The sequence below is a fragment of the Rhagoletis pomonella genome, unplaced genomic scaffold (genome assembly GCF_013731165.1).
Source record: "Rhagoletis pomonella isolate Grant_MI unplaced genomic scaffold, Rhpom_1.0 Rhpom_scaffold_00008, whole genome shotgun sequence".
In the NCBI taxonomy this organism is placed as follows: Eukaryota; Metazoa; Arthropoda; class Insecta; order Diptera; family Tephritidae; genus Rhagoletis; species Rhagoletis pomonella.
Window position 1 is genome coordinate 175,186 of NW_023458562.1, and position 21,811 is coordinate 196,996.

Consider the following 21,811-nt stretch of genomic DNA (forward strand, 5'->3'; position numbering starts at 1 on the left):
AATTTCTCATGCTACATATCTCTGAAAGTGTGCATGGTAGAGTTCTGGAACTTGGTATGGAGATATACGAAATCAATCGCATACCCTTGGAGAAAAATTTAAGCTATTGAAAAAGGGGTGTGGAATCCCCCATACAAACCGAATTTTTCATATTGCATAGCTCTGGAAATTTTTTGGTAGAGTTCTGGAACTTTGTATGGAGATGCACGAAATAAATCGCATACTCTTGGAGAAAAATTGGAACTATTGGAAAAGGGGGGCGTGGCATCTTCCATACAAACCAAACTTTTCATATTGCATATCTCTGGAAGCGTTCGTGGTATAGTTCTGGAACTTGATACGGAGATATACGCAATCAACTCTTGAAGAAAAACTGGAACTATTGAAAAAGGGGGCGTGGCATCTTCCATACAAACCGAACTTTTCATACTGCCTATCTTTGGAAGTGTTCATGGTAGAGTTCTGGAACTTGGTATGGAGATATACGAAATCAATCGCATACTCATGAAGAAAGAGGCAGCTGTTGGAAAGGGGGGCGTGGCACCTCCCATATAAATCGAATTTTTATACTGAATACCTCTGAAAGTATGCATGGTACAGTACTGGAACTTCGTATGGAGATATGTATTTAGTTGAAATCAAGCCCATACTCATGGAGAAAATTTGGGATATTTGAAAAGGGGGTGTGAGGCCTACAAACGTACCGACCTTTAGCTATTTTTGAATGTATTTTTTAATTCTTCTGTAGGTGTGTTTGTGAGTGAAATCCTCCTAAATGGTTGTACGGATTTTAACGAAACTTTTTGTGTGTTTGAGCGGGTCTCTGGATGGTTTAGTTTCACAATTTAATCCGACAGTTGGCGCTGTATTTGAGTTATTACTAAAAATCTTATTTATGATCCGATTTGGCTAATATTTTTAATATGTATGCAGTACTATTGCAAAAACGTGCTGCCAAGTGGTGCTGAAGTCAAGTTATTACTAAAAATAGCCAAGTGAGAAAAGTGGCCGTGAAGGTCAGATTAATTCGACCTGTTGCACCATAGGGTATATCGAACGCTCCTGCGTTGCGATTTCCCAATGGATGTGATTTTCCAATATTATTATGCGTTCAAACTTTTAAGGTATTTCGTCTGAAATAAGTATATGTATATTGCATTTCTGTAGAACATTGATTCGCACCCATTTTGAAATTGCCACCAACTATACTGTAAAGCTTCTAGGACATTCACTATAGAACCGGGTCATTGTTGCCGCCAGTGGGTGAAGAGGAAAAAATTTATTTCGCTTTGCGAATAACCGTGCTATAAAATGCCGCACAACTGGAGAATTTCAAGAACTTCTTCACGATATAACACTTTCCTTAGGTTATTTAAAGCGGCAAATGACCACCAAACCATAATCTTAGCAGACGAATGTGCATATGAAAATTGTAAACGTGAATTGTTGGTGAAAATCTTGGACCAAAAAGTTTCAATAAAATATATAAAAATTTTGGGCGGGACGAAGTTCGCCGGGTCTGCTAGTACATACATATACTTATTTCACACGAAATGCCTTAAAAGCTGGGACGCATAATAATAATGGAAAATCACATCCATTGCGCCAATCGTAACACAGTAGAGTTCGATATACTCAATGGTGCAACAGGTCGATTTAATCTGACCTTCACGGCACTTTTTCTCACTTGGCTTTTTTTAGTAATAACTCGATTCCAGCGCCACTTGGCAGCTCGTTTTTGCAATAGTATTGCTCTTACCATTACCAATACATATTTAAAATATTAGCCAAATCGGATCATAAATTTGATTTTTAGTAATAACTCAACTACAGCGCCAACTGGCGAATTGAATTGTGAAACTAAACCATACAGAGGCCAACTCAAACACACAAAAAAAAATCCGTACAACCATTTAGGAGGATTTCACTCACAAACACACCTACAGAATAATTATAAAGACATTCAAGCAAATTTAAAAAAAACGGATTTTTCGAATAGACCGGTTTCTGGTCCACTTCGCGGAAAAAAGGATCCTATATGCTAATCTAAGTAAAAAGCTACCTACGTATGAAATTTTAAGCCAAGCCAAGGATTAGAGACATGAGCCTCTGAACAGTAATAAGGGATTTGATTTTTTGAATTTTGAGTTGCGTCGTTATTGCAGAGGAATTCATATATTTCGATAATTAAATAAATTCAAGCATAAATACGATTTTGAGTTACATTACATATAAGCATTTAAAATGCTTTCTTAATTGAAGCTATGCTACTTAATACATACAATTTTATTATTATGCAAAAATCTATTGAATCGATTTGCATAATTTTGATAAAACGAGAGAGTCGTATACCTAGTTCTATTTTGGAAAACTATTAATTGTTTTTGCAGCTATAAGTTTCTGTAAAATTTCTAATTAACATACATATTTATTTTACAACGCTTTTATCAACTTACAATGGTGTTTGTCCAGGCACCTATTACACTGTACGGCAAAATCAACTTTTTTTCTTGGACCAAACCAATTTTTTTTAAGAGCCTGAGTCATAGGTAAAACAGTGATTTCTCCGTTTTTCGAAGTTGGCCTCCGAAATCGAGGTATGGGCCTTTGAAGATCGAAATAGGACCTTTGGTAAAAAATTATTTTTAACTATTGTATGTAAACAGCTAAAAAAATAAAAATATGGACGTGGTCCGCCTTTTGCTCTTATTTAAATCGTATATAACTTTGCAAACTTTGTGCAAACTTATATTACAGGTGCTATAAGGGGTCAAAGTTCAGGCTTTCGAAAAATTAAATTCCTTATATTGCAAACAATTTTGAACATTTTTATCGTTGTAAAGGTGATTAAACCCCCCTTTCTTCCGATACGCATATTTGTATACTTCGTACATATAAATTTTGGAAAAAACACATTTAAATGAAAAAATACCTTTTTATAAAAAAAATATTTTAAACAAAAAAATTACTAACAGTTTTTTTTTAATTGTTATCGTTGTAAAGACGGTTAAACCCCCTTTCTTCTGAATGCATATTTGTATACTTCGTTTATATAAATTTGAGAAAAAACATATTTAAAGAAAAAATAAATTTTTTCATAAAAAAAATTTTAAACAAAAAAATTACTAACCGATTTTTAAAAGGCTGAAATCGTTATAAAGGCGATTAAACCCCCTTTCTTTTGATATGCATATTTGTATACTTCGTATATAAGAATAAAAAAACACATTTAAAGGAAAAAATACCGTTTTTTATTTATAAAAAAAAATATTTTAGACAAAAAAAATACTAACCGATTTGTAAAAAATTGGTATCGCTGTAAAGGCGATTAAACCCCTTTCTTCTGAAATGCATATTTGTATACTTCGTATATAAAAATTTGAAAAAACCACATTTAAAGGAAAAAATAACTTTTTTTTTTTTAAATTTATACCGCTGTAAAGGCGATTATGAGAGAGGTGAATTAATGCTTAAAACACTAATAAATACTTGTTTTATTTAAATACGGTAATCAATTGTATTACTAATTAGTATGCCAGTTTTTTAAAAATCGGTGAGTAATTTTTTTGTTTAAAATTTTTTTGATAAAAAAAGTTATTTTTTCCTCTTTTCTCAAATTTTTATTCACAAATATGCATATAGGAAGAAAGGGGGTAAATCATCTTTACAACGATATGAATTTTTTAAAACCAGTTAAATTTTCTGAAATATTAAGTTTTTAACTTTTCGAAGATCTGACCTTTGACCCGTTATAGCACCTGTAATATAAGTTTTCACAAAAAAATTATATACCATACAAATAAGATCAAAAGGCGGACCACCTATGTATTTTTACTTTTTTTGCTTTTTACATGTAATAGTTTAAAATAATTTTTTACCAAAGGTCCAATTTCGAATTTCGAAGGCCCATATCTCGATTTCGGAGGCTAACTCCGAAAAACGGAGAAATTACTTTTTTTGGTTTGGTCCAACACCCAGCCGAGTGCTGTACAGTGTTATAGCAAAGGTACTACAGCGAAGTTCCTATAAAAAGTCTAGACATCAACCTCGTCGGTAGATATCATATCGAATTATGTACAAAACAGTAAAGTCAGAATTGTAATGTATGGGGTGACAATAGGATTGTTCTATATGGAAAAAACTATACCCCTCTTTTTGTATTTTGAAATCAAATAATATTTAGAGATCGCTCGAAGCGCTCAAAGTTGTCCATGTATTTTTATATGGGGAAAACAGCTTTTCGTAGTAATGGTATAGAATTCTTGAAAATAAATATTTTTCGATCGGAGACTTTCAATAATAATATCCAATTGTTTAATTAACCATTTTTTAATACTAACAATTTTTTATTGGTCCCCCAATTGCATTTTTCGGGGTTTTTGTGGGTTTATGGCGGACATATAAATTATAATTGCGAGGAAAAAATGGTTAAATAAACAATTGGGTATTATTATTGGGAATCTCCTGCAGATAAACAGAGTTTTCCGATAAAAAATATTGATTTTTAAGAATTCTATACCATTTCTACGAAAAGTTGCTTTTCCCCATGCATATAAAATACATGGAAAAGTTTGGACGCTTTGAGCGACCTCTAAATATTTTTTGATTTCAAAATAGTGGTATATTTTTTCGGTAAAGAACAATCCTAGGGGTGGGAGCATAAAAATCCGACTTTACTTTTTCACATGCATTCTTGTACCACCCTAATGTACATTCATATATGCATGTGCGTATGTTGAAAGAGTATAAAATATGAGGGATTCACAACGGTGTCGTAAGTGTCGTACTGTTGTATGTCGTAAACTTTAACAACTAAAATAAATGTTCAGAGAATTTAAACCACAACCATTGACTTTGATGGCACTTTGCGAACCCAGTTAATATATTTTTAGGGGTTTAAAGTTTACGACGTACAACAATAGACCACTTACGACACCGTTGTGAATACCCCAATAAAGTCTGATAAAATACAATGCTTATGTATCAGAATTTCGTTGAATTATTGATGTGTATACATCTTTGGTTCCGGTAGGCTTAAAATTTGCGAAGATGTAAATCATAGCCCAGCAAAAACTTTCGAAGGGCTAGACAGAGACACAAGAACACATGGTGTTTGTCTCAGTGGGTGATTCGACTTGGGAACCACTTGGGGTACGGAGACCAAGTTGGTAACCAGTTTAGGACCCAGTTGGTAAGCAGTTTACGTCCAGTTGATAACTAGTCTTTGGGGTACAGTTGGTAACCCGTCTGAGGCCAGTCAGGAACAAGTTGGACATCAGTTTGGGACTGGCCCGAAACTAGTTAAAAGGAAAAAAATAAATAAGATAAAAAAACTTTAATATACCACGCTTTTATAAATGGAAGTAGAAAATAATATTTTTGAGTCCCATAGAATTTGTTTTGATAGCATTTGATTTTGAAATTTTAGCAAAAGTCATTATAAACAATTTATGAGATTGAAAATGAAAAGCGTGGGGCGCATGTAATAGACTTGAATTGATATGAAAAGTAATATATGTATGTATGTGGGTATATGAATAACTATCGCTTAATATCGATCTCATATTTGTACTTTCGCTGTAGAAATTTTAGGTCTATGTTATGTAGTTTGACTATTGTCAATGAAATCTAATGCTTTGTACTGCATGCGCTCCACGTTTTTCGTTTTCAATCTCAAAAATTGTTTATAATGACCTTTGCTAAAATTTCAAAATCATAAGTTAGCAAAACAAATTCTATCGGACCGAGAAATATTATTTTCTACTTTTTAGTGCATTTATAAAAGCGTGGTATATTAAACAGTTTTTTTTTATTTTATTTTTTAATAATGGCATTACACTCCTTAGCATATTTTTATACCTTTCAAAGAGATGAAATCTATTATATACATATAATACGCGAAGGCATTTTTTGTACAGCCTAAAACATCTGCACCGTTCGCTCGATTTTCAAAATTGAGGTGTCAAATAAAAGCGCTTGGCCTGTAGATGTGCAATAAGGTTTTATTTTTTCGAAAAGAGTTGCCACCTGTTAAATAATTAAACTCAAGTTATTTGCTAATCAATGCCCTCAGATCCGCACCGTCCGTTTGATTTTCAAAAGTGAGGTACCAAATTAAAGGGCTTAGAGTGTGGATGTTCAGAAAGGTTTTACCTTTTCGAAAAAAGTTGCCACCTGTTAAGAAATTCAGTCCAAAATAATACGCGAAGGCATTTTTTGTTCCGCATAAAAGATCTGCACCGGTCGCTCGATTTTCAAAAATGGGGTGCAAAATTAAAGCGCTTGGCCTGTAGATGTGCAATAAAGCTTTATTTTTTCGAAAGGAGTTGCCACGTGATAAAAAATTGCATTCAAATAATTTAATAATCAATGTCATCAGATCCACACTGTTTGTTCGATTTTCAAAAGTGAGGTGCCAAATCAAAGGGCTTTGGCTGTAGGTGTGCAATAAGGTTTAACTTTTTCGAAAAGAGTTGCCACCATTTAAAAAATTAAGTTCAAATTATTTTAAAAGCTAAACAAATTAATACAAATTGAGCATAAATGGAACTAATTTTGAAAATGTTTGTTTCTTAACTTAACTTTATGAGGATTGCCACCTGTTAAAAAAATTAAATTCAATTTGAATTGGGGGAATTAGGTAATAGAAATATGTATTTGTGCCAGACGGTAAAGGTTGAGTATGTAGTAGTTTGTAAACATTTTGAAGAGGGTTGCCACCTGTGCGAAAAGTCTAATTTATATGAAGTATAAAAATATGGACGTCAAGCGAATGAATCTTAAGAGATATTTAGTTGGAACGTTTAGAATATTTTTAAAGTGTTTGAAGAGGGCTGCCACCTGTTTCAAAATTAAGTTCAAATTATTTAAATAGTTAAATCAATATTTGCTAATTGGGTACCAATCGCAGTAGTTTTGAAAATACTTTATTTCTTAACTGCGTGTAGGAGTGTTGCAAACTGTTTAAACAATCAAATTCAATTTGAATTAAGGCAATGGGGTAATTAAAATAGGTATAACAATATGGGTGTCAGACGAATGAGATTTAAGAAGATTTGAACATATTTTTAATAGGGTTGCCACCTGTTCGAAAAGTCTAATTTAATTAAATTATCGATGCGTGTAGGAGTGTTGCCAACTGTTTAAACAATCCAATTCAATTTGAATTAAGGCAATGGGGTAATTAAAATAGGTATAACAATATGGGTGTCAGACGAAAGAGATTTAAGAAGATTTGAACATATTTTTAATAGGGTTGCCACCTTTTCGAAAAGTCCAATTTAATTCAATTATCGATATAAAACAAAATAGTGTTACGAAATCTTAGTTTGCACATTGAGAATATATTTGGTGAGTTTGAGGAGGGTTGCCACCTGTGTAAAAAGTTAAATCCAAATTATCTATTATATATAATGCGCGAAGGCATTTTTGTGCAGCCTAAAAGATCTGCACCGTTCGTTCGATTTTATTTTTTCGAAAAGAGTCGCCACCTGATAAAAAATTGCATTCAAATAATTTAATAATCAATGCCATCACATCCACACCGTTTGGGCTTAGGGTGTGGTTGTTCAAGAAGGTTTTACTTTTTCGAAAAAAGTTGCCACCTGTTAAGAAATTAAGCTCAAATTAACTAAAATGTTAAATCAATTATTAAATATGGGTATCAATCGAAATGGTTTTGAAAAGGCTTTATAACTTAACTACGTATAGGAGGGTTGTCACATGTTAAAAAATGTAATTTAATTTTAATTAAAGGAATTTGGTAAGTGAATAAGGTATCGCTGTATGGGTGTCATGCAAAAGAGGTTTAAGAAGGTAGCAGTTTAAAAATATTTTGAATAGGGTTGCCACCTATATGAAATATTAACGATGGATGTCAAATGAAAGAGCTTCAAGAAATACTTAATTTGACAATTAGAACATTTTTGATGTGTTTGAGGGTTGCCCCAGTTTAAATGGCTAAACTAAAATTATTTAATAAGTTAAATGAGTTACTAACCGATGGTTATAAATGGAATTTGGAAATTGAGGAGGATAGCCACGTGTTCAAAAATAAATTTCCACTTAATTCATCAGTTATATGAAATTTTAGTTAGAAAATAAGTTTTAAGGTGGTTGCCGCCTGTTTCGAAAGTGGTATTTCGTTTAATTATACATAAGTTACATGAAATTTTAAAATAGGGTTATCAAAAGAACGAGTGTTAAGAAATCTTTAAGCTGAACATTTGGTTTTTTTTTTTTTTGAAAAAATTAAGCTCAAATTATTTAATAAGTTAAATGGATTGTCAAAAGACGGGTATCAATCGAAATGGGTTTGAAAATAATTTATTTCTAAACTGTATTTAGGAGAGTTGCCATGTGCTTAAAAAAAATTCAATTCAACTTAATTCATCAGTTAATTGAAATATGTGTAACAATGCCAGGCGAAAAATTTTAGTTTGAAAATACTTTTAAAGGGGTTGCCACCTGTTTGAAAAGTCGAATTTGTTTTACTTATACGAAAGATACATATATGCAATATCGAAATATTAGTGTCAAACGAAAGAGTTTTAAGAAAACTATATGCTGATAATATTTTTAATTAGAGTTGCCATCTATTTTTTTAAGGTCATCATCTGCACCGTTATTTCGAATTACCAAAATGAGAAGTCAAATAAAAGAACTAGGATTCTAGATAGATGTGCACAGGTTTTATTTTTTAAGTTACAGGGAGATTTGAAATTTGATGAAATGAAAACCGACCCCATGCGAGACCTCTCTCACTGAGAAATGGTTTAGATTAGTTATTAGGAATATTGTTGTGAGGTTTTTCAATAGAGTTTCACCTGTTTAAAAAATTTAATTAAACGCTGGCGTTTTGACGCCATGTGGGTTCACTAGTGCCATCTATTATAAATACATCATTGCTTTTATAATTTACCATTTGTCGGCATTGACAAGATCGGACCACTACAACACATAGCTCCTATACAATTGATTGTTCAGAGATTAGGCTTTGCTTTAAAACTCCCATATTAGGTTTGTTCCACACGAGCCCGCGGGTGCCGAAATCAGCCCAGAAAGCGTTACTCACGCTAGAAAAATGGGTAATAGAGAGCGAATACTTTCGTAAATGTGTCTTCTTCGTGCCCGAAATAGCCCGGACTTTTTTTCCGGGCAGAAATGTTCAAGAAGTCAATTTGAAATAACAGCTTGTTTACATCCGATAGCAAATTTTGTAAAATACAAAAATGGAAAATAGCACTAAAGGTTCAGAAATGTAGGTATTTGCTAATTTCATTAGCTATATAAGATAAATACACATAAAATCATTGTTTAGAACTGATTTGTTGATACCGGGGACGAAAGGTGGTTTTATGCGTTCCTCACGCTCTGGGCACCTTTGGCACGGGTTGACACATTTTTGACACTTGTGAGAGTAAATTATTTTTACGCTCTAATTACCGAAAAGGGCCGGAAAGCGTGTGGAACAAACCTATTATATTGCCGAACAAAAAAACAAAAATTCAACCTATGAATCAGTCTGGCATAAGCTGTTAGCGAGGCAGGTTGCGTTCAGTGTTGCCACAGACAAATTTTTTATTCTACCAAAATTTCCTACCATAACAAAAATTTTTTTTGGGAATTATGTTGAAGAGAGAAGTTTTTTCAAGTGTCTTTCTTCGTAAATTTTTTCACTCGTCATTTTCGCCATCAAAACACCACCGCTAAGAACTTTGGACGGTGCGATGTTCCAAATTTTAGATGGAGAAGACAATTGTTCTCTAAGGTGTATCAGTCTACGATTCATGCTTCATGGGCAGGTACACAGATTATACTATGGGGTCTCCTCCACCAGTCCACAAAACCTAGAGTCCGTCTCTACAGAAAGACCCATCTAATTCAAATGGTACATTAACTTGCAGTGTGCTGTCAGGTAGCCATTAAGAGTTCTAAGTTCAAGGAGTCTTTCGGAGGCCCTTCTGGAAGGAGTTATGAAACTCTTTGATTGTCTTATTCCCTTTGACTTCCGCCAGTGGGCAGCAATCTGAGATTATTCCCAGCTAGTAGTTTTGCAGTGTATCCTTTAGATGTACCACAGAATAGCTCGGGACCATGCAAGTGCGTTTAGTCTCAACGCCTTGCGAAACAGTCAGGCCTTTCGTTGCGTTCAAACTCTTCATGTCCCGGAACCCACCACTGCGTTACGCTATTGTGAGCTCCCAGGAGGCTCAAAAGTTCACAAGCCTTGATGTCGTTTTAAAAGAGTCTAAGGCCTTTAACGATCCCTGAGTATCCGACATAATATTTATTCTGGCCTCATTTGCCTTATATGATGACATTCGCGAACACAGACTGCGAAGACCTGGAATATGGTTGGGTACGAGCCCACTGGAAAACTTTTCTGGAATCTTGGCATAAGTACGCCGTAAAGTATATGTATATGGATGTTCATGTTGTATATTGGCAAGAATTAGGGTATACGTTTGTACTTTGGAATCATGTCGTTATACGAACGCACCGGTGAAGTATTCGTGTTAAAATTGTTGCTAAAATGTTTGGAGATACATATTTTCTATTTTCCGAAAACAACTATTACTCATTGTCACGGAACCTACTAAAATCCAATCCAGCCTACCAACCTACCAAATGGAAAAAAACCTACCAGTTTTGGTAGGAAAGGCCCACGTGTGACAACACTGGTTGCGTTGTTTGCACGCTTCACAGCGCGCTGTTTTTGTCGAAAATTAGTTTTGCTTGCTTCAAGAAATTCCAGAATGGTGCGCGCCCACCTATGGATAATTTGATACGAAACTCTTTTGATCGTGAGAGCGCTGTCAAAAGGTTCATTTTATATAACATCTTCCAATAGTGCCACTGCTACGGAATACATGTATGGGCATTTATTAAGAAATTGTAGGAGATTTTCTTTTATTAAGTACAACACTCGAAAATCAAAAAATTTTGATACTTGGGTTGCGGTTGCATGTTATAAAATTCTTAAATAACGAGTAAAAGTGAATGTAAGTAAATGCATGTGAAGTTAATCCCCTGAAGCTGTTCATCGCCCCCTGAACTTTCTGTGCTGCCAAGTCGTAAAACGAGTTTAGGGGTATTCTCAAAGCGAAATGGAGAGTTTCATATCTAGTTATCCATCCGCACAACCTCCTCGTTTCAACTTAAGAAAACGACTGAATGACCGAATCATTCGCTCTCGGCAAAAGGCACCAACACATGCTCAAAATGTGAAAGTGTTAGTGTGCCCATCACTGATTTAGACAGTTAACACTGACTTTTGTGGTCTATTTACTTACAGTGAATTTTGTGAGCTATTTAGTTATAAGCAATACAAGTTCGGGCATTTACGTGTTGAAGACGGCGAGTACCGCAGACGATGGAATGATGAGCTGTATGAGATTTACAACGACATGGATGGACACCGACGCTCCAGCTCTGAAAGTATTCAACTCGGAACCCGCTGGTGGTAGCAGAGGGAGAGGGACGCCCCCACTGAGATGGAAAGACCAGGTGGAGAAGGACTTGGCTTCACTTGGCATTTCCAATTGGCGTCAGTTGGCACAGAAAAGAAACGACTGGCGTGCTTTGTTGAACTCAGTCAAAATCGCTTAGGTGGTTACAGCGCCAATTAAGAAGAAGAAGAATAGAAGTTCTACTGCAAAAAACATCAAGATATGGGTAAAACATGGGTAACACTGTGCTGCGCTGCGCAGTTGCGTTGAAACCGTAGCCGGAGTTGTCACGCCCACAGCAGTATAGAGAAAGCGCTAGCGTCATCGGCAACAGCCCACAGCGTTACATTTTTGTAGCTTCATTATATAAACGATTTGTTGATGGCGACATACATTTGAACGCGGCAGCGACATCATGCGTCTGTCACTAGAAAATTATAAATAGATCTAATCTGGCCACAGACACAATTGGGGTGTAGCTCTGTTGCCGCCAAAATAATTATCTACATAAGAGTACGTGTTAAAATAATTTGACAGATGTGGTCCGTAGGCCGTCGTTTTCAATGTGTTTCGAGCATAAGGCAAATTCACAGAAAAATTACATGTATTTTGTTTTTGCTTTTGAGTGATGAGAATGACACAGAAAATCATATTGACAAATTTAAAGCTTTTACTAAAGGATGATGAGAATATCGTGGATTTTACTACATTCCTTGCAATTAAATTCGTGCAAATCAGTACACTGCGCTGTGATGGCGCTTTGAGTTAGCGACACAAAAATCGCGCTATTACCCATGGATATCCAGATAAGTGTGCTTAACTCCACCTAATTGAGAAAAAACACAATGGAAAAGCTATACACAGATCTTTGGTTCCCTAAAAATATAACACGTGAAAACTAAATTTGGGGTATTCACAACGCTGTCGTAAGTGTCGTATTGTTGTATGTCGAAGCTTTAAACGGCTAAAAACATATTTAGAAGATTCGCAAGGTACCATTAAAGCCAAATTATGAATTCACACTATTAAAAATTAGTAGGTTATGATTTCATATTTTCAAAACATTTGTTTAACCTTTTGAAGTTTACGACCTACAATCATACGACACCGTTGTAAATAACCCAATAGTACAAAACATGCTGACATCATTGAATTTTGTTACCACCATCGATGATAGAGCACGGGTCTCTCAGGGACAAGAAACGTAAACTCTAACCCACTTCAAAAAATGGTATATGTATGTAGATGCTACTTACCCTATTACACTTACACTTTTGGATAAGGGTTAGTCTATATGGTAGCATCATAAACGTTTTCTTTATTTATTATATAGTCAGACCATGCTGACGAAAACGAGAGCGAGAGCTGATCATCAAAGGTAGACAAATTTTTATTAGGGAAATTTATGTGGGATCGATGTACTAGCATATATTTTGATCTCAAATTTTTGCCGAATCAGTTTAACGTTAAAATACGACCAAAGATTTAATCGACATTAGTAAAGGGTTACAACATGGAGTTGATGTTTTTTTTTTTTTTTTTTAATTTTATACCCCTCTCTCTCTCCTTAAATATTTAAACTCACCGCGCTCCGTTATCGGGATCATTGGCACTGAACCTATAGAAAGAAAAAAAGGAAGTGAAAAAGAAGAATTCGAAAAAATAATAAGACATTCCCTAAGAAAATGTGCAGCTTAAAACAACAACACAAAAATAAACAATTGTTATCAAGAAAATAGAGAAACTATTAATAACTTGAACAACAAAAATCTTAAGGGGTTCCAAGAATTTATACTAAATTTCGCCCACAGGATTGCGGGCATTAGAAATAGGTAGGGATGGCAAGATTAATCAAATGAATAGCATCAATCCGGTATTTTATTTCAAAAAGCTCATTTAAAAATGTACCAAAATGGTGACTTGGTTTGTGAGTGAAACAACCCTACAATTCCTTAAAGTCACACTACTGACAACAATGTATATCCGCATCACAGGTTCCGTACGAGTAAATAACTGCATACAAAGACGATGGAGGAATGATTATATATTATGAATTTTCTATTTGAATTGTAAAGTTTTATAGCCTTATTCATAAAAAATAAAGTAGCTTTACATAAGGTTTATAAATTGAAAAATGTATGAAAACGTCATTTTATAAAGCTTTTTAAACCTTCTTTATTTTTTATGAATAAGACCATTAGGGTTTAAACGGATCACTGTTGAGGCAAGGGAGGAAATGAAAGAAGTTCATTCAAACATTTACTTGCTTTCCCTCAAATATTCCCACTTGATTGACACATCAGGACCCACGGAACGGCGGTTTTCTAATGCCGCACAGTGTTCGATCTTTAAACTTGACACGACAAACATTGTTTTATTTTTTATTCCTTTTTAATCTGGATTCCCTATTACACAAAGAATTACTAAATATGCGGCCAAGTTTTTGTTTATATGTACAAGGAATTCACAGAAAACAGCAGCCAGTTACTATTAGCCGCTGAAACGCAAATGCTTTTGTCCGGGAAGGGAAGCTTAGCATGAATAGTAAAAGACCTTGCTTTGGCTTCTCAAAAATGGGCGCTGCTATTAAAAAGTACGGAGCAGAAAGTAATAAGGACGAAGGTCTTTCGCCGGATGAAACATTAGCGATAATTTTGGATTTAGATTTATCTACAAACAAATATAGATTAATTAAGCTGAATTCCAGCCATGTACATTCAAATTTTTTATATCTTTCATATGACAGTGTTTGGGACTCACTTATTCTATCGTAAAAATATAGCAGTAACGGAATCGTTTAATAATAATAATAATAGACTGGCGCTTACACATATGTTAGTGTTTGGCCGAGCTTCTCCTCCGATTTTTGGCGTGCGCCTTGATGTTGTCACACGAAGTGAAGGGACATGCAGTTTTACGCCGACTCCGAACGGCGATTATGAAAAGCTGTTTTTCATGGCAGAAATATACTCGGAGGTTTGCCATTGCCTGCCGAGGGGCGACCGCTGTTAAGAAAAAACCTGTTTTTCTAAATTTTTTTCGATATTGCTTTACGATACTGCTTACCACTACACCACAGCGGCCGCCAACGGAATCGTTTGCTGAAATAAGTTTGCGGTCGTGGATAGATCATACGATATTAAGGTTGATGTTGTAATGAAATGCAAATATTATTTAAATCGGGATGTGATGGAGCAAACCAAAGCGGTTATAAGCGAAAATAGTCTGAGGAATGTTTAGTATTTCCCTTGCTCCAATTCAAATGTATATATATAAATAATAGTAGTTTTGTTGAAGTCTTGCACATTACACGGATTGCACGAAATGTAAAAATTCTATTCCAAATTTGCAAGAGCAAGAGCACCCCATTTCAAAATTGTAGCATGCATAGAGAGCAAGCAGCAAAAGTCTGTGTGAAATACAATAAGAAGATACAGCAAAACAATTAAGTGAGCGAAATGAGAGGAATGAGAGAATATGTGGCAGTTTCAAAAACAAAACAGCTCGCACAGGGTCGCATTTATCTTGCTACGCTTTTTTGCAAAATATATGCATGGGTTTAGACATTGCATATTTTGCAGCATTAGGAGATGTAGTTTCCCATCTATTTTGTTGTTGTGTCTTTGCAAGCTATGCATTCCATGCAACGTGCATCGGCTTTGCAAGATTTCAGGAATACCCCTAATGTGAAAAGAGAGAGTTCTTCCCGCCATTGACGCTAAAGAAACCACTGATTTGATAAAAAGTGAGGTAGCAGAGCTTCGTCCAACAAAAGTGAATATATTAGTAGATGATGTTCAACCTCCTATTTATGTTAATTTAAAACTTATTTTATGTATGATTGACAAAAAGCTGTATACAGCTCTATCCAAATACACTCAGATAAAAGTTGATAAATGTAATCAAATCGTGTAACTAAACATAAACAAATCACGTATTGAGAGAAACATATTTACTTGTTGTAACTAAACTCCTTTCTCAGTGAACAATTCAATGTTATTTGTGTGGAGCCAAACCAACAAAAATGAACAAAACTTCAGTTTTATCAGACAGCACTCGAAGCTGGATTTTTAGAGTTTGGCTTGTCACCGTTAAACTCTTGGATACGGTTTATGGAATGTTTGTTGCATATAGCATTCACCCAGAAAAAAGTCAGCAAAATATATTTCTCTTAACACACGATTTTGTAACTACAACAAGCTAAAGTAACTATAACCAAATCTTTGTTGAGATAAATATTTTTATTAGAGTTTTTTCGGGGTGTATAGGCTGGAAATCAAATTATTCCAAGTAAGAGGCTCGGAAAATAAATACAAAGTTCACCAGAGAAAAACTATTATTGAGTAGAAATTTTCATCAGAAATGGGGTTATTGTAGATATGTTTATTGATATGATTATAATTGATCATTGCATCCTTTCTATCGGCCAGCTATCAGAAGAAGCCTAAGAATCAAGAAATAGGGCCAACAAACGCTAATTTCATTTGATCCCTTCATTTATAGTTTAAGAAAATCGCCAAAGACGAAGCGCGGAGCTATTACTTCTGATATTGTAAAATGGCTGAACTGATCTAGTAAATATTAAATCTAATGAGGATGAAACTGATTTGGGATAAATTTCTTTTTATAAAAAAAAGGAATTTATCTAAGTTTATGATATCTTTTAATGTAAGTTTCTTTTGTGAAATCATACGTACTACTTTACTCGGACATAAAATATATCAAACCTTATAGTAGCGGGGGAATTTGTAAAATTTTGTGCTTAAGTCTTCCTTTATTTGTGAAAGTGATCTATGCGAAAATTCATGATTTTATATCCATTAAAGTTATGATTTTTGTCGTCCTTTCGAAAATCGTACACTGGAAGCCGAAGTAGATTAACAATCAAAAATTCTTCAAAATTATTTTTTTATAAACTCATTTAGAAAACTCAGAAAATTTAAGTTAATTCCTTTATATAAAGGGTGATTCAAAACTGCATACAAATACTTGGCACACTTATTCCTTGGTGCAAAGCAAACCAAAAATATTTGAGCGCATTTTTTTCCACGGAGTTTATTTACTGAGTTAGGGTCAGTTGAAGATAAATAGATTAAGGCATTGAAGTCATAAATTTTTGGCTAATTTTGAGCTAATATCATTACGTAAAAACCTTGGGTATGATGAGCTGGAGAGGTTTTGAATTCCCTATTAATTAAATATAAATTTTGAAATAATCCATCACGATTTTAGTGCTGCTACACAGTAAATTTTTCGGATACTCTTTAATCATTTCGTAGTACTAAGTTATTTCAATTGGGAAATTTATCCGCTATTTGCCATAAAGCTCGTATTTTATGATGTTTCGAGAGTGAGAACACTACACAAAATCACCAACAATCGGTGCACCGCTTATCAGAAGAGAGTGAGACGAGAATCAAGTGTCATCTAAATGTTTTGTGTATCACCAGTGTCATGGTTACAGCATTGTATAGGCTTACAAGTATGGAAAGCGCCATTTTGTTTGTTTACATTTGAAAACAGCTGAGATCACCTGATTTTCAATTCTCTTATTCTCCGCACAGAGTTACATTCAAGTTTCAGAAAAAACTTTAAGATGCAAATTGAGAAATATTTTAGAAAAATGTGGTTTTATTCATTTGAAATGATTAAATAAGCAATTAAAAATGCATGCCAAGTCTTGGATTTCCAATAATAACGATAAATGTGTATGTTCCAGGCAATAATTTAAAATATTTGTGAAACTTATCGTTTTGCGCTAAAATACAACAATGTGTGTAAAATTCGTTGTCATTGTTTCTGTTTTGAATACCATATTCGTGCCTGCCGGTGGAAAAAATAGTTAAATTTGCATTTATTTTTAAGAAAACATAAATTAAAATATATTTCTTTTTAGAGCGACATACGGAAAAGTAAGATGATAAATTTGTATGATGAATATCTCGGAAAATCTTTCGCATCAAAATTTCTATTCTAATTTGAGTTCCAATTATGATATCAACAGGGATGCTTTGGAACGTATTTTTTGAAGACACATTTTTTATAAGTCTTGAGATTGTTGATTTAATTTAGAATTAAAAAAACTTGTTTATATTAAAAAATATATTTAGACTAGAAGTATGTAAACTACTTTTATAACGAATTGAAACGATTTTAATGAATATTCATGGTTACCATTAATAGTAGTATGACAGTTAGATATAATGCATATTTGACAAGAAAGATAGAATACAAGATTGCGCCGTCCTGGCGATGATGACATAGCTGTACAAAAAGTAAACAAAGTTGAATTGGATGTTGAAAGAAAATGTGAGAACAGCCAATTTTCTTAATAATAAATTTTTCAATAAGGAACGTGTTTTAATTGTGCTAATTTCTAATAGCCTTATTCATAAAAAATAAAGTAGCTTAAAAAAAGGTTTATAAATTGGAAAATGTTTGTAAGCGGCAATTTAAAAAGCTTTTTAAAATTTTTATTTTTTTATGAATAAGGTGAAAAAAATATATGATTTACAATAACTTTTAACAAGGAAAATAGGAAAAAAGGTGATTTTTGCGGAAGTGGGTATTAGTGAATTTCAGCGCATTTAAAGTTTCTGGGGTTTCGTTTACTTTTAGATCAGAATTGTCAAAATTGAGAAATTCAAAGTAGCAGTACAATAATCATAGAAAAGAAGATTGCGCCCGGAATGTTCTGGTATCTGTTTTGGTTTCGGTTTGACAGCCAGCTCCTGTGATGATGTGGAAATTTACCAAAATGAAGAAACATATAACAATTAAATCCAAAAATTTAATTTTCACAAATTAAGTGAGCAGTAGCGCTTTTCAAGAACGATATTTCGCACAAATCGTTAATGAACAACTATTTTTCCTTCCCGTCTGCTTTGGTTTTGGCAACAAAGTTGATTAGTTCCTGCCGCCGATCAAGTCATTTCAACCACAAAATACTATTATTTGAAAGAACCATTCACTAAAATTGTAACTAAGTTTTTATTATTTATTAATTCCTTTTTGATATTCAGCAATAGCAAGATAGAACTAAATTATAAAACAAAATTAGTAATATTTTTATGAATGTAGTTATAAAAGTTCACAGATGAAACGCCGGAAAACAATATATTGGCAACGACATAAAATGTATGGCAATTTAGATGTCACCAGAATAATAACTACGATAAAAAAGCATGAGAGAAGTGTGCGAAGGAGGAAATATTTTCAATTTGAACAAAAAAAGCTTTAAATGCCGTTGTAAAACGGTGAACAAATTTCTTATAAAATATTTTGATTTTTACCATGATAAAAACATTACAAGGTAAAATCATTGAGAGACAGTCTCGACGTTTGCCAGCAATATAACTTAAAAATTTGAACTCAAGCTCACACACACATTCTCATTTTGAATCTCAAACAACAACAAATGTGAACAATTTCATTTTTTTATTTTCAATTTTATATGATTTTAAATGTTTGCAAACGTCAGAAAAAAATCATGGCCGACGAATTGAGAGACTCCTTTAACTTCTAATGTTTTTATCATGATTTTTACTGGGTGTAATTGAAACTCAGTCAAATGAGTATTAAGGAAAAGAAACATTTGAGAATAATAAACAGAAAAAGAGATGGGTGCACAAAAGTTAAGTTAAATGTTACACCAAAATTCTTAAAAAGTAACCAAATCGATTTTTTTTAATGTTACTGTGTTAAATCTATTTTATTTTTTATGAATAAGGCCAGAAGCGTATACCGTTTTTATAAATAAATCTTATAGCAACATGCTATATATTTATTTATACACTTTTTGGCTGGCGAAATATGTAGTTTTTTCAACTTAATAAAAAAGCGTACTTAACCACATTAAATTTTGTTTGATATTGAATGGCACAACACAACAACTCTTTTTGTTGCACGAAACTTTTGAACACGTGCCTGTCATCTATTTCTTCTGTTTCGACATTTCGCTATTTTGCATTTCTTTCATTTTGACGTCATTCGCATTGTCAGATTTTGAAATTCGTTTTGGTTCGACATTCTGCTATTTCATAATTCTTTCATTCTCATGTCATCCATCTTCCATTTCTTACTTTCCATTGCCGTTCGCATCGTCGAACGTGCCTGTCAAACACTGCCGCCATCATGCTTTTCAGTTTGGCAGGCACGTCCGCTGTTAGAAAGAGAATAGACAAAAAGGGGCATAGGATTCCATACTTGTAAGTATATACGATGGGTTACAGTGCCTGGTTAAGTACGACAAAGAATTACTGATGCATTTCAAGATAGGTCAAACTGAAACGTTTTTGAACGCGTCAAGCGCTCTTTACATATGGGTATTTCCATACGTCACGTACGTGACATTCGTGCGTTTCAATGAGATACCTACAAATAAGGAAAACCATCTGTTTTCTTTGTATTCTTTACAAACAAGGAAAAACATTTGCTGGCTCTATATTTAACCGAAAAATTAAAACAATCGAGCCGCTGGGTCCTTAAATATAAGTTAACACCAGCTATGCGCTCATCAACTTCAGCGCATAGAAAACTGACACCTGTTATTGCAACTAAAATTTATAAATTCCAATCAGCAAAGAATATTAGCAACAAGTGCAATGGTTGCACTATTCATTCCAGCTAAATTTGAAAATATCAACAAGTAATAAGAACTGCACATACTGCTTCAACAGCAAAGGCAGCTGGCCAAACATTCCTTTCCCAGAAGAAATGCTGACGACGAGTCTGCTGTTTGGGGCATGACAACAGTAAAGCAAGCAATAGAGCATATTGAATTGCAACACATCAACTGCGGCAATAGCGGGGGCGTTAGCAGCAACTATAACGGCAGCGCAGCGACAATAAAAAAACAGCGAGGATAGGGTAGCAGTAAGCTAGAGCAGGGTAGCAATAAGAACGAATATGTAATAGTGTTAGATGATTTTGGTTAGCCTGATCATTTTATTTTGTTGATAAATCACTCTTTGGCAGACTCGCGACTTTAACTGTTCACTATACCGGCTACTCCTACATAGTAGGAGGAAAAAAAGATAATTAAACCAACTTACCGTGTTTAATTTACTGGCGCCCAACGTGGGGCCACGCGAAAAAAGGTCCTTATAAAAGGATAAAAAAGTTATCGCATACAAATCTTTATAAGAAGATACGTGTGTAACGTGGCCGAGGGTTCGACTCCCACAAAATACGGGTTGTGAAAATAGTAAAAGAATTCTCGCAATTATTGTGAGCTAATACGCCAGAGTCAATTTTACATAAATTACTAAATTAATTAAAAAACGTATAGACGACCGCCAAAGAGGAAACTAATTAAATATAAATCTAAAAAAAATTGTGTCAAAGGCCTTGCACGCCACTCCGAGGCGTAGCCGGCGAGGGACCGGAAAACATTGTTTCAAACGCTTTGCACGCCACGCGGAGGCGTAGCCATCGAGGGACCGGAAGCAGCTGAAGAAGGAGAACTATTTTCTTTAATAATATGGAACTTTTAAAAATGTAAGTGTTCGGCAAATGCTATTCTTAATTTTCGTTTTATATTTTTGGTGTCTTTGTGCAAATAAATAAGTGCCAGTCAATAATCTTCGTTCTTTTTATTATTTTTTTTTTCTTTAGATTAATTATTTTAAAAGTTTTTGTGAATGAAATTGCGATCATTTGGCATTGTGTTGACTTAATAAACGAATTTTAATCTGATTGAATTAAATTTAAATGTAATTAGTGTAGTCTTTGCCAAGGAAAAAATCGAGTAAAATGCCATAGGCATTCGATCCTTAGAAAATATCAGAATCATTATAAATGCTATTGGCTAAAGGTATAAACTTAAAGTTAAAATTTTTTTTTGTTAAGAAGTGAGCCATTACTGTCCTGATAAATCCTTGCCAGGGACACACCCAATTATCTGTTATTTTTCTTCCTCTATTATTTTTGACTATGGACGCACAAACGTTGCAAAACGTGATGGCAGTAGCCATAAGGACTGCCACGGAACAGACAAAAAGGGATTTTCAAGGTACCATTGACGCGCTAACTAACAGACTTGCAACCTTAGAGACCCCTACAAGGGTTATAGAGTACGCGCCTGTGACAATCACAGGAAATGTTCAATGCGATGAATCTCTCGATGTGATAAAATCGCTGCCGTATTAAATGGGACACAATCACGATATGTTTCGTGGAGAAACGCCGCTCAGACGGCGTATAAATTATATGAACCCTATGACGGCAGTTCCCGCCACTACCAAGCGGTAGCGATCATTAGGAACAAGGTTGTAGGAGCAGCTGACACAGTTCTTGCTTCTTTCCACACAGTTCTAAATTTCAAGGCGATTATCGCCAGACTGGACTTTACCTATTCCGAT

The 21,811-nt window shown here is 34.2% G+C and overlaps 1 protein-coding gene across 1 annotated transcript in view; it reads right to left on the bottom strand.

Moving 5' to 3' along the window:
* The window catches only part of LOC118745042 (calcium/calmodulin-dependent protein kinase type 1-like), a 181,767-nt gene that overhangs the window by 87,543 nt on the left and 72,413 nt on the right, over positions 1 to 21,811 (bottom strand). Inside the window, exon 3 of the mRNA XM_036478578.1 lies at positions 13,036 to 13,068. Within this exon, the coding sequence (XP_036334471.1) occupies positions 13,036 to 13,068 (33 nt within the window). The remainder of the gene's footprint in view (positions 1 to 13,035; positions 13,069 to 21,811) is intronic.